The 13,761-nt window shown below is 49.9% G+C and overlaps 1 protein-coding gene across 1 annotated transcript in view; it reads left to right on the top strand.

The window, feature by feature from the left end:
- LOC139235348 (zinc finger protein 850-like) overlaps nucleotides 1-6,926 on the top strand; it is a 193,817-nt gene extending 186,891 nt beyond the window's left edge. Inside the window, exon 3 of the mRNA XM_070866488.1 lies at nucleotides 5,916-6,926. Within this exon, the coding sequence (XP_070722589.1) occupies nucleotides 5,916-6,681 (766 nt within the window). The 3' untranslated portion in view covers nucleotides 6,682-6,926. The remainder of the gene's footprint in view (nucleotides 1-5,915) is intronic.
- Nucleotides 6,927-13,761: the final 6,835 nt, after the last annotated feature.

The raw sequence follows: 13,761 nt of genomic DNA, 5'->3' as shown, positions 1-13,761 counted from the left end.
TGAGCTCTCGCCTCTTTTGCGCCCGGTACCCTCATTCGCTGCACCTCCGCCATGATCTCTCGCCACTCCTCCACCACAAACATTCGCTTCACCTCCAGCACGATCCCACTCTGCTCCTCCTCAAAAAAAACACTCGCTGCACCTCTGCCATGATCTCCTGCCCCATCTCTGCACCAAACATTCACTGAACCTCCATCACGATCACCCACCAAATCTCAGGCATGCTCCCTCATCACTCCTCTGCCCCGATCACTCGTCACAAGTCCAGCACAACCTTCCATGTTCCTCTGCTGTACCAGGGCCCTGCCGATGCTCCTGCCCACGCTCCATGTGGCAATCTGGGCCCTGATGATGTTACCTAGTCGTCTACCTCGAAGCCGTCACACATTTGTGTCAGCTCACACTGAAGCTGCAGTGGCTCGCTCCTGCTCTTTTTATAGCCCCAACCTGTGGAGATGTTCTCTCGCAGGTTGGGGTGGCCCATGATGTGATACATGGGTTAGATACAGTGTAGAGCTCCCGCTACTCTACTCTGCCACATTAAATACTCTCAGGTGAAGTACAGCACGGTTCAAACAGAGAGTAAATCTCTCTACACAGTCCCATTAAACAGTCCCAGGACAGGTACAGCATGGGTTATATCCAGAATAAAGCTCCCTCAACATTGTCGCAACAAACAGACGAGGGCTTGTACAGCATATATGGAGTACATGTCCCACAAACACTCCAGGGCAGGAACAGCACGGGATAATTACAGAGTAATTTCTCCCTCTACACTGTTCCAATAAAAAAAATCCCAGGGCAGGTATAGCACAACTATTTTGTTGTTGATCTGTAAATCAAGTGCCTCCTGATTAAAGCTGGGGTGGGGGGCACTATAACCAACAAAATAAACCAATTAAACTTTGGACAGTAAACTTAAATCAAATTAAAATTTGGTTGTTGGGGGTGATGTTGCACTCCAGTCACTCTGGCTGAGGAGCTCCTCCCGGAGTCACAGTGCACATTTCGTCCTCCAAGGGGTATAACGGATATGAGTAGGTACACAGTAAGGATCCCAATACACTGTCCCATCACACTCTCCCAGGGCAGGTACAACATGGATTAAATACAGACCAAAGCTTCCGCTATACAGTTCCCAGGGCAAGTACAGTGCAGGTGAGACACAGAGTACATCTCCCTCTAATGTCCCAGGCATTCCAGGGCAGATACAGCATTTATTCGATATTGAGGAGATCTCCCTCTATAATGTTCAACCAGACATTCCCAGGGCAGGTCCAAAACGGGTTAGATACAGAGTAAAACTCCGTCTACACTGTCCATCAAACACTCCTCGTGCACGTACAGCACTGGGTACAAACAGAGTAACGTTCCCTCTACACTGTCCCAGCAAACATTCCCAGGGCAAGTACACAAATGATAGATACAGAGTAAATTCCCTCTACACTGTCCTATCAGCCACTCCACGGCAGGTACAGAAAGGGTTATAATGCAGAGTAAATATCCCTCTACATTGTCCCATTAACCATTCCTAGGGTATGTAAAGCACGGGTTAGATACAGAGTAAATCTCTCTCTACTCTGTCCCATCAAACACACCCAGGGCAGGAACAACACGGGTTACATATTGAGTAAAAATCACTCTACACTGTCCCCTCAAACACTCTGTGCGAACATACCGCACAGAGTAGATACAGAGAAAAACGTGCTCTACACTATCCCATCAAAAACTGCCAGGGCAGGTACAGCACGGGTTAGACATAAATGTTTAGACTGGATGTTCCAGAATTGAGGCCTGGGCAACAGAAGGCACAGCCACAAAAGCCACCAATGGTTGAACAATTATAATCAGGGATACTCAGAAAGACTGATATCTCATGGGCGGGAGCGGCGGGGAGGTGGGGATGTTGTGGGGGCAGTGTGAGCGGGAATTTTGAAATCAAGGCGTTGCTTCACTGGAAGCCAATGTCGGTCAGCGAGCACAGGGGTGATGGGTGAGCTGGACTTGGGCGAGTTCGGACATGGGCAGCCGAGTTTTGGATCAACACTAGTTTATATAGGTCAGAATGTGGGAGGAGTGCATTGGAATAGTCAAGTCCAGAAGTAAAAAAAGGCATGGATGAGGGCTTCAGCAGTGGATGAGCTGAGGCATGAGTGGTGATGGGCGATGTTACAGAGGTGGAAATAGGCATTCTTAGTTATTTTGTGGATATGTGGTCAAAAACTTATTTCAGGGTTAAGTATGTCACCAAGGTTGTGAACAGTCGAGTTCAGGCTCAGACAGAAGTTGGGGAGAGGGATGGAGTCGGTCACTCGGGAACGGAGCTTGTGGTAATGATGATTTCAAATATCAGAATATTTCACAGGCTATCACGTGCAAAATGTGTGGATGAGTTTTTAATATTCAATTGGTTTCAAAAACAGGTTAACTGATCTAGAAAGTAACGGATTTCAAATCTTATGCAAGACAGTTCAATAAAGGGGTGGTTCAAAAGATTTCAGCTGAGTTTAAAGTGAGACACAGCAGTTAAGTCTACTACAACCACAAATCATGTATGCAAATGGAACAAGTTTGGGGTTTGATATGCTAGAAAGCGAACTAGGTGAGAAGTGATATAAGTTAGATTAAGAAAAAGCCCTAAAAGGGAACAGTCCATAACAGAACATCAATTAATCTCCTCTGATCATGGAGGAATCAAATATTTAACAAACTGTGTTTGAAACAAAGATAATTTATTCAACATTTATAGAGGGTATTAATCTCCAGCTTTACAATCTATATTAACGACTTGGAAAAAGGGACTGAGTGTAACATAGCCAAGTTTGCTGATGATACAAAGATCGAAGGAAAAGCAATGTGTGAGGAGGACACAACAAATCTGCAAAAGGACATAGACAGGCTAAGTGAGTGAGCAAAAATTTGGCAGATGGACTATAATGTTGGAAAGTGTGAGGTCATGCACTTTGGCAGAAAAAAATCAAAGAGCAACATATTGTTTAAATGGCAAAAGATTGCAAAGTACTGCAGTACAGCAGGACCTGGGGATGCTTGTGAATGAAATGCAACAGGATAGTATGTAGTTTCAGCAAGTGATCAGGAAGGCCAATGGTATCTTGGCCTTTATTGCAAAAGGGATAGGGTATAAAAGCAGGAAAATCTTGCTGCAGCTATATGTGAGGCCACACCTGGAACACTGCGTGCAGTTTTGGTTTCCATATTTATGAAAGGATATACTTGCTTTGGAGGCAGCTCAGAGAAGGTTCACTAGGTTGATTCTGGGCATGAGGGGTTTGACTTATGAGGAACAATTAAGTAGGTTGGGCCTCTACTGACTGGAATTAAGAAGAATGAAAGGTGATCTTATCAAAACGTATAAGATTATGAGGCGGCTTGATAAGGTGGATGCAGAGAGGATGTTTCCACTGATAATGGGGAGTCTAGAATTAGAGTGCATGATCTTAGAATAAGGGGCCGCCCATTTAAAAGAGAGATGAGGAGCAATTTCTTCTCTCAGAGGGTTGTAAATCTATGGACTTCACTGACTTCGAGAGCTGTGGAAGTTGGGCCATTGAATAAATTTAAGACAGAAATAGACAGTTTCTTAAACGATATGGGAATATGGGTCATGGGGAGCGGGCGGGGAAGTGGAACTGAGTCCATGATCAGATCAGCCATGATCTTATTGAATGGCGGAGCATGCTCGAGGGGCCGTATGGCCTACTCCTGTTGCTATTTCTTATGTTCTTATGTTCAGGTATCGAGGTTATTAAGATAACCAGAAACAAACAAGAGCTGCCAGAATGAACATAGTTCAGTGCCCAATGCAATCACAGTAAATCGTGTTCTAGTCACAAATGCAATCTTTCTCCTCAACTGATTTAAAACTGAGATGAGGAGGAATTTCTTCTCTCAGAGGGTTGTAAATCTGTGGAATTCTCTGCACCAGAGAGCAGTGGAGTCTGGATCATTGTGTTTATTTAAGGCGGAGATAGCCAGATTTTTGAGCGATAAGGGAGTAAAGGGTTCTGGGGAGTGGGCAGGGAATGGAGCTGAGCCTATGATCAGACCAGCCATGACCTTATTGAATGGGGAGCAGGCCCGGGGGTCTGGGTGGCACACTCCTGCTCCGATTTCTCATGGTCATATGTACCCAGCATGCCCCGGGGGGAGAATGTGCTGCACCCAGACTACAGGAGCTCAGTGCGCAGGCGCGGGCCCTGGCTGTGTTTGGAGCATGCACGGTGCGTGTAATGGTGGAGGAGACGCGTTTTGTACAGGCTCCCAAGAAGTGTCCTTTTCAGCGGGACGGAGCAGAATAATGGACCAGCGGGGAGCCGGGGAGGCTTCATAAACAATCGGTGCTCGCCGCAAGCCCGGAATAATAACCGGAATATCGGCGGTTGCAGCTTTGGGGCTTTCTCCCGGTCACAGGCCCAGGCTAACGGTGGCCATCTTGGTGCAGGAAGGCATGTTCACGCCGCCAATTTGATTCACTGAGCAGCACAGCGCATGCGTGGCCATCTTGGTGCAGGAACAAAGTGAATGATGTCAGTGTCTGGAACTGAACCCAGCCAAAGACAGCGCCTTCAGGGGACGGGAACCAGTGAGTGCAGAACTGAACCCAGCCAGAGTCAGTACCTTCAGGGGAGGGGAACCAGTGAGTGTAGAACTGAACCCAGCCAGAGTCTGCACCTTCAGGGGAGGGGAACCAGTGAGTGTAGAACTGAACCCAGCCAGAGTCAGTACCTTCAGGGGAGGGGAACCAGTGACTGCAGAACTGAACCCTGCCAGAGTCAGCAACTTCAGGGGAGAGGACTCAGTGAGTGTAGAACTGAACCCAACTAGAGTCAGTACCTTCAGGTGAGGGGAACCAGTGAGTCTAGAACTGAACCTAGCCAGAGTCAGTACCTTCAGGGGAGGGGAACCAGTGACTGTAGAACTAAACCCATCCATAGTCAGTACCTTCAAGGGAGAGGAACCAGTGACAGTAGAACTAAACCCAGCCAGAGTCAGCATCTTCAGTGGTGGGGAAAGAGGGGAGGGACGGAGAGGACCCAGTGATTGCAGAAATGACCCCAGCCAGAGACCGCCCCATCAGGGGAGCAGAGGTAGGGGAACCAGTGAGTGCGGAACTGAACGCAGCCAGACTCAGCATCTTCAGTGGAAGTGGGGAACCAGTGAGTGTCGACCTGAACCCAGCCACAGTCAGAACATTCAGGGGAAGAGAGGGACGGGAACCAGTGAGTGTAGAACTGAACCCAACCAGAATTGGTGGTGAAAACTGGGAGTGGAGGAGAAACAGGCTAGAAATGTGTGTTGATTTGGGTTTCAGTGCTGCAGGAGGGACAATGTGTGGGACAGGAATTTACAGCTTTGAAGAAAAAGAGAGGAAAGAATGTTAAATGGAAACTAGATGTGTATATCCTGAATTTGTGTCTTGTACTGACAGTGATGAGTTTTGTTGTCTCCTTTTACATCGTATTAGAAGGGGAGATTTTCAGACAGGAAACACAAACTAAACATCGCGTCAAGATCTGATGGAGTCAATCGATTCATCAGGACCTGAATATCATCGGCCTTTGAAAGTGGAAGGAGAAATGTTTGTCTCTTCTGTCTGTGCGAAAAGATTTCAAATATCAGTGTGACTGGAAAAGCACCGAGACACACACACCCGAGTGAGTGTTCCAGTGCACTGCCTGTGGAAAGAGCTTTAACCAGTTACACAGCCTGAAGAAACATCGCACCATTCACAGCGGGGAGAAACTGTAAACGTGTTGTGTGTGTGGGCGAGGCTTCAACTGATCGTCCAACCTGGAGAGTCACAAGAATACCCGCACCATGGAGAAACCGTGGAAATGTGGGGACTGTGGGAAGGGATTCAGATCACCATCTGTCCTGGAAATTCATCAACACAGTCACACTGGGGAGAGGCCGTTCACCTGCTCTGAGTGTGGGAAGCGATTCACTCAGTCATCCGACCTGCTGAAACACCAGCGAGTTCACACTGGGGAGAGGCCGTTCACCTGCTCGGAGTGTGGGAAGGGATTCACTTGTTCATCCAACCTGCTGGCACACCAGCGAGTTCACACTGGGGAGAGGCCGTTCACCTGCTATGATTGTGGGAAGGGATTCACTTGTTCATCCAACCTGCTGACACACCTGCGAGTTCACACTGGGGAGAGGCCGTTCACCTGCTCTGAGTGTGGGAAGGGATTCACTCGGCCATCCATCCTGCTGACACACCAGCGAGTTCACACTGGGGAGAGGCCGTTCACTTGCTCTGAGTGTGGGAAGGAATTCACTCAGTCATCCCACCTGCAGTCACACCAGCGAGTACACACTGAGGAGAGGCCGTTCACCTGCTCGGAGTGTGGGAAGGGATTCAATTGTTCATCCAACCTGCTGGCACACCAGCAAGTTCACACTGGGGAGAGGCCGTTCACCTGCTATGAGTGTGGTAAAGGATTCACTTGTTCATCCAACCTGCTGACACACCAGCGAGTTCACACTGGGGAGAGGCCATTCACCTGCTCGGAGTGTGGGAAGGGATTCACTCAGTCATCCAACCTGCTGAGACACCAGCGAGTACACACTGGGGAGAGGCCGTTCACCTGCTCGGAGTGCGGGAAGGGATTCACTCAGGCATCCCACCTGCTGAAACACCAGCGAGTTCACAAGTGATTGCAGGAGTTGGATTCTACTGTTATTGAGGCTGTTAATCACATCCCGACTGAACCATGTTCATTCTGACAGTTGGGGTTTGTCTCTGTTGATGTTAATAACCCGATAACTGGGCTGGATTTTAATATTCTGGATATATTGCTGATTGTGTTCTCAGGGATGCAGTGTCCATTTAAGAAACACTGTGGGTTATCTTTCCCCTTAATTCAGCAATTCTCAACAGAAATTTACTTTGCAATAAAATTATGAACTTTTACTTTAATCCTAAATTGATCTTTGGTACAAAATCTACAATAGTGTGTGAAAGTTTCCACTGAATAAAATCTCCAATTGGAAAGAGCTTGCTGACAATTCTTAATGCCTTGCTCATTACACACAGTGGCCCCTCCATATCCACCAGAAAGAAGGGGAATGGGAATTGGTGGGGAATCAGTGTACCCAAATGTTGTTGTTCCCATCTGGGTGGATCAATCCTCTCGGCACGAGAATGGAGACAAGTCCAGACCAAAACTGTGCGCAGTAGCCCAGGTGTGGTCTTACAGTTGTAGCAGGACTTCCCTACTTTTAGACTCCATCCCCTTTGCAATAAAGGCCAGCATTCAGTTTGCCTTCCTGATTATTGCTGTACCTGCATGCAAACATTTTGAGTTTCATGTACAAGAATCCCCAGATCTCTCTGTATAACAGCATTTTATAATCGTCCACATCTAAATAATAATTTGCTTTTTTTTCCTACCAAAGGAAATCACCTGATATTTTACCACATTTTAGTCCATCTGCCAGATTTTTGCCCACTCATTGAACCTATCTACATCCCTTTGTAGATTCTTTGCGTCCTCCTCACAACTTGCTTTCCCACCTATCTTTGTACCATCGGCAAATTTGGCTATGTTACACTCGGTCCCTTCATCCAAGTCATTAATATAAATTGTAATTAGTTGAGGCCCCAGTACTTATCACTGCCGCACCCCACTAGTTACTGTTTGCCAACCTGAAAATGACCCATTTATCCGGACTCTCTGTTTTCTGTTAGTTCAGCAATCCTCTATCCATGCTGATATATTACACCCAACCCCGTGAGCTCTTAGCATGTGCAGTAATATTTTGTGTGGCACCTTATTGAATGCTTTCTGGAAATCAAAATATACAACATCAAATGATTCTCCCTTATCCACTCTGCTCATTCCATCCTTAAACAACTACAGCAAATTTGTCAAACATGATTTCCCTTTCATAAAACCATGCTAACTCTGCCTAACTGCAGTATGGTTTTCTAAATGTCCTGCTAGTACTTCCTTAATGATGAACTCAAGTATTTTCCCACTGACAGATGGTAGGCTAACTGATGTATAGTTTCCTGCTCTCTGTCTCCCTCCTTACTTGAATAGGCGTGTTACATTTGCAGTTTTCCAGTCCACTGGGACCTCTTCAGAATTCAGGCAATTTTGGTGGATTACAACCAATGCATGCACTATCTCTGCAACTAATTATTTTAAGACCTGAGGATGCATGCCATCAGGTCCACAGGACTTGTTCACCTTTCGTCACGTTAGTTTGATTAGCACTTTATCTGTAGTGATGGTGATTGTTTTAAGTCATCCTCCCCAACTCCCCCTCCGCAATAGCTCCTTGGTTATCAACTGTTGGGATGTTTTTAGTGTCCTCTACCGTGAAGCCTAATACAAAATATTCGTTCAAAATCTCTGCCATTTCCGTGTTTCCCATTAGTAATTCTCCAATGTCATCCTCTAAGTGAGCAATGTTTACTTTAGATACTCGTTTCCTTTTTATGTCCCTGTAGAAGCTCTTACTGTCTGTTTTTATATTTCTTGCTAGTTTGCTCTCATCTGCTATCTTCTCTATCTTTTTCATTTTTTAGTCGTCCTTTGCAGGTTTCTAAAAATTTCCAATCCTCTGGCCTTCCACTGTCCTTCACAACATTATCTGCCATTTTTTCCAATTTGATACCATCCTTTACTTCCATGACGACACTTGTTGCACACGTGATTGACCAGGACACGAGAAGTGTGGTTGTTCCACAACGACAGGGTTTCATCTGTTTCAACAGAAACAACTACACTGTGTTATTTCCAGAAATAATCCCCGCTGTCTGGCCTGAATGAATCCATGTCACTACCAAATGCTGCAATGTTTCCTCCACCCCACAGAGTTCCATCTGTTTAAAGCCACGACAGAAATGTCCCGTTTCCTCCTGGAGTTTGAGGGACATCAGCTTTAACAATGGGGCAGAGTTTCAGCCAATGAGCGAGATCCAGACCCAGCCCCGCCCACTGGGGGCTGCAAGCCCCACCTCTCGTACACTGTGATGGGTTGGAGGATCAACCGCCTGCCTGGTCCTCCAGCCCCGCCCCCATTCTCCCTATTGGTCGGGAGCTGCCGTCAATCAGCCGGGCAGTGTGAGCTGAGCATGCACAGTGGGTGAGTCAGCAGGTGAGAGATGGGCGGAGGGAGGGAGCGGGTTAATAAAGAACGCGCTTATTTGTACTGCCAAAATGGCCGCCACGCCGCACCATTTGTCTATGATTGGTCCCTTGGAGCATAAGCCACACCCTGAGATTTCACTGGAATGTGTAACTGGAACCACCCATCCCAAGGTCTCACTGACTTTGCAAATTGTAACTTGATCCACTTTGAATTCCTGAAGCGACAGAGGACAGAGCTCCCCATAAGATAGCAAGGGCCAGCCAAAGTACCTTGCCCCCATCCCAGCGCATGCCTCCCCCAGCCGAAGTGCATTACCCCAGTCCCAGTACATGCCTCCCCCAGCAGAAGGGCTTTACCCCAGTCCCAATACATGACCCCCCCCCCAGCAGAAGTGCTTTACCCCAGTCCCAGTGCTTGCCTCCCTTGGTCAAAGTGCATTACCCTAATTCCAGTACATGCCTCCCCCAGTCAAAGTGCTTTACCCCAGTCCCAAGATATGCCTCCCCCAGCGGAATGCCTTACCCAGTCCCAGTGCATGCCTCACCCAGCAGAAGTGCCTGACACTAGTCCCATTGCATTTCTCCTGCCGCCAAAGTGTCTTACCACCGTCCAAGTATATGCCTCCCACAGCCAAAGTGCCTTACCCCATTCCCAGTGCAGGCCTCCGCCAGCTGAAGTGCCTGACCCCAGTCCCAGTGCAGGCCTCCCCCAGCCAAAGTGCTTTACCCCAGTCAGAGTGCATGCCTCCCCCAGCTGAAGTGTCTTACCCCAGTCACAACATATGCCTCCCCCAGCCGAAGTGCCTTATCCCAGTCGCAGTGCATGCCTCCCCAGCCAAGGTGCCTTATCCCAGTCACAGTGCAACCCTCCCCCAGCTGTAGTGCCTTACCACAGTCCCAGTGTATGCTTCCTCCAGCTGAAGTGCCTTCCCCAGTCCAAGTGCACCTGCCACCAGCCGACGTGCCTTACCCAAGTCCCAGTGCAGGCCTCCCACAGCCGAAGTGCCCTACCCTAGTCCCATTGCATTTCTCTCCCCGCCGAAGTGTCTTAGCACTGTCCCAGTATATGCCTCCCCCAGGAAAAGTGCCTTACCCCAGTCCCAGTGCAGGCCTCCCCCACTCGAAGTGCCTTACCCCAGTCCCAGTGCATGCCTCCCACAGCCGAAGTGCCTTTCCCCAGTTAGAGTGCATGCCTCCCCCAGCCGAAGTGGCTGAATCCAGTCGCATTGCATTTCTCCCTCATCCGAATTGTCTTACTACAGTCCCAGTACATGCTCCCACTGCCGAAGTGCCTTACCCCAGTCCCAGTGTTAGCATCCCCCAGCCGAAGTGCCTTACCCCAGTCCCAGTATAAACATCCCCCAGCCGAAGTGCCTTACCCCAGTCCCAGTGCATGCCTCCCCCAGCCGAAGTGCCTTACCCTAATCCCAGTATATGCCTTCCCCAGCCAAAGTGCCTAACCCTAGTCCCAGTGCATGCCTCCCCCAGCCAAAGTGCCTTATCCCAGTCCCAGTGTTAGCATCCCCCAGCCGAAGTGCCTTACCCCAGTCCAAGTATATGCCTCCCCCAGCCGAAGTGCCTTACTGCAGTCCCAGTGCATGCCTCCCCCAGCCGAAGTGCCTTATCCCAGTCCCAGTTTATCCCTCCCTCAGTTGAAGTGCCTTACCCCAGTCCCAATGCATGCCTCCACCAGTTGAAGTGCCTTAGCCCAGTCCCAGTGTTAGCATCCCCCAGTTGAAGTGCCTTACCACAGTCCCAGTGTATCCCTCCACCAGTTGAAGTGCATTACTGTAGTCCCAGTGCTTGTTTCTCCCAGCCGAAGTGCTTTACCTAAGTCACAATATATGCCCCCCCAGCCGAAGTAGCGTTTCTCAGTGCAAATGCATGCCTCCGTCAGCCAAAGTACCCTCCCCAGTCCCAGTATATGCCTCACCCAGCCAAAGTGCTTACCCCATCTCACTGTATCCATCCCCAGATGAAGTGCCTTACCCCAGTCCCAGTGCATGCCTCTCCCATTTGAAATGCCTAACCGCAGTCCCAGTGTATGCCTCCACCAGTTGAAGTCCCTTACTCCACTCCGAGTGCACACCTCTGCCAGCCGAAGTCCCTTACACCCGTGCCAGTGCATGCCTCTCCCAGCCAAAATGCCTTGTCCCAGTCCCAGTGTATGCCTCCACCAACCAAGGTGCCTTAAACCAGTCGCAGTTTATGCCTGTCCCAGCCATAGTGCCTTACCCAGTCCAAGTGCACACCTCCCCCAACAAAAGTGCCTTACCCCAGTCCCAGTGCATGCCTCCCCCAGCCGAAGTGCCTTGCCACAGTATGAGTGCAAGCCACCTCCAGCCAATGTATTTTACCCCAGTCGCAGTGCATGCCTTGCCCAGCCGAAATGCCTTACCCACATCCCAGTGCATGCCTCCCCCAACCGAAGTACCCCACCCCAATCCCAGTATATTCGCCACCAGCCGAAGTGCCTTACCCCAATCCCAGTGTATCCCTCCACCAGTTGAAGTGCCCTTAGCCCAGTCCCAGTTTATGCCTCCCCCATTTGAAGTGTCTTATTCCAGACCCAGTGTAGCCCTCCCTCAGTTGAAGTGCCTTTCCTCCAGTCCCAGGGAATCCCTCCCCCAGTTGAAGTGCCTTACCCCGGTCCAGTGTATCCCTGCCCCAGTTGAAGTGCCTTACCCCAGTCCCAGTATATGCGTCCCCCAACCATAGTGCCTTACCCCAGTCCCAGGGTATCCCTCCCCAGCTGAAGTGCCTGAGCCCAGTCCCGGTGTAAGCCTTCCGCAGTTGAAGTGCCTTATTCAGGAGCCACTGTATCCCTCCCACAGTTGAAGTGCCTTTCCTTCAGTCCCTGGGCATCCCTCCCCCAGTTGAACTGCCTTACCCCAGATCCAGTGTATCCCTCCACCAGTTGAAGTGTCTAACTCCAGTCCCAGTGTTAGCGTCCCCCAGTTGAAGTGCCTTATCCCAGTGCCATTTTATCCCTTCCTCAGTTGAAGTGCCTTACCCCGGTCCAGTGTATCCCTGCCCCAGTTGAAGTGCCTTACCCAGGTCCAGTGTATCCCTGCCCCAGTTGAAGTGCCTTACTCCAGTGCCAGTGTATCTCTCCCACAGTTGAAGTGCCTTTCCTCCAGTCACAGTGTATCGCTCCCCAGCCAAAGTTCCTTACTCCAGTCGCAGTATATGCCTCCCCCAGTTGAAGTGCCTTACCCCGGTCCAGTGTATGCCTGCCCCAGTTGAAGTGCCTTACCCCAGTCCCAGTATATGCATCCTTCAGCCGTAGAACCTTACCCCAGTCCCAGGATATCCCTCCCCAGCTGAAGTGCCTTAACCCAGTCCCGGTGTAAGCCTCCCGCAGTTGAAGTGCCTTATTCCAGAGCCAGTGTATCCCACCCACAGTTGAAATGCCTTTCCTCTAGTCACAGTGTATCGCTTCCCAGCCGAAGTTTCTTACTCCAGTCCCAGTGTATGCCTCTCCCAGTTGAAGTGCCTTACCCCAGTGGCAGTTTAGCCCTCCCCCAGTTGAAGTGCCTTACCCCAGTCCCAGTATATGCCTTCCCCAGCCGTAGTGCCTTCCCCCAGTTCAGGTGCATGCTTCCCCCAGTTGAAGTGCATTGTTCCAGTCCCAGTGTATCCCTCCCACAGTTGAAGTGCGTTACCACCGTCCTACTGCAACCCTTCACCAGATGAAGTGCCTTACCACAGTCCCAGTGCATGCCTCTCCCAGTTGAAATGCCTAACCGCAGTCCCAGTGTTTGCCTCCACCAGTAGAAGTGCCTTACTCCAGTTCGAGTGCACACCTCTGCCAGCCGAAATCTCTTACACCCGTGCCAGTGCATGCCTCTCCCAGCCAAAGTACCTTGTCCCAGTCCCAGTATATGCCTCCACCAACCAAAGTGCCTTAAACCAGTCGCGGTTTATGCCTCCCCCAACAGTAGTGCCTTACCACAATCCCAGTGTATCCCTCCCCCAGTTGAAGTGCCCCTAGCCCAGTCCCAGTTTATGCCTCCCACATTTGAAATGTCTTATTCCAGTCGCAGTGTAGCCCTCCCACAGTTGAAGTTCCTTTCCTCCACTCCCAGGAAATCCCTCCCCCAGTTGAAGTGCCTTACCCCAGTGCCAGTGTATCCCTCCACCATTTGAAGTGTCTTACCCTGGTCCAGTGTATCCCTGCCCCAGTTGAAGTGCCTTACCCCAGTCCCAGTATATGCGTCCTTCAGCCGTAGTGCCTTACCCCAGTCCCAGGATATCGCTCCCCAGCTGAAGTGCCTTAACCCAGTCCCGGTGTAAGCCTCCCGCAGTTGAAGTGCCTTATTCCAGAGCCAGTGTATCCCTCCCACAGTTGAAGTGTCTTTCCTCTAGTCACAGTGTATCGCTCCCCAGCCGAAGTTTCTTACTCCAGTCTCAGTGTAAGCCTCTCCCAGTTGAAGTGCGTTACCCCAATGCCAGGTTATCACTCCCCCAGTTGAAGTGCCTTTCCCCAGTCCCAGTATATGCTTCCCCCAGTTGAAGTGCATTGTTCCAGTCCCAGTGTATCCCTCCCACAGTTGAAGTGTGTTACCCCAGTCCTACTGTAACCCTTCACCAGATGAAGTGCCTTACCCCAGTCCCAGTGCATGCCTCTCCCAGT

Source organism: Pristiophorus japonicus, chromosome 23 (genome assembly GCF_044704955.1).
Source record: "Pristiophorus japonicus isolate sPriJap1 chromosome 23, sPriJap1.hap1, whole genome shotgun sequence".
NCBI classification, from domain to species: Eukaryota; Metazoa; Chordata; class Chondrichthyes; family Pristiophoridae; genus Pristiophorus; species Pristiophorus japonicus.
This window is presented reverse-complemented; position numbering and strand designations above follow the sequence as displayed.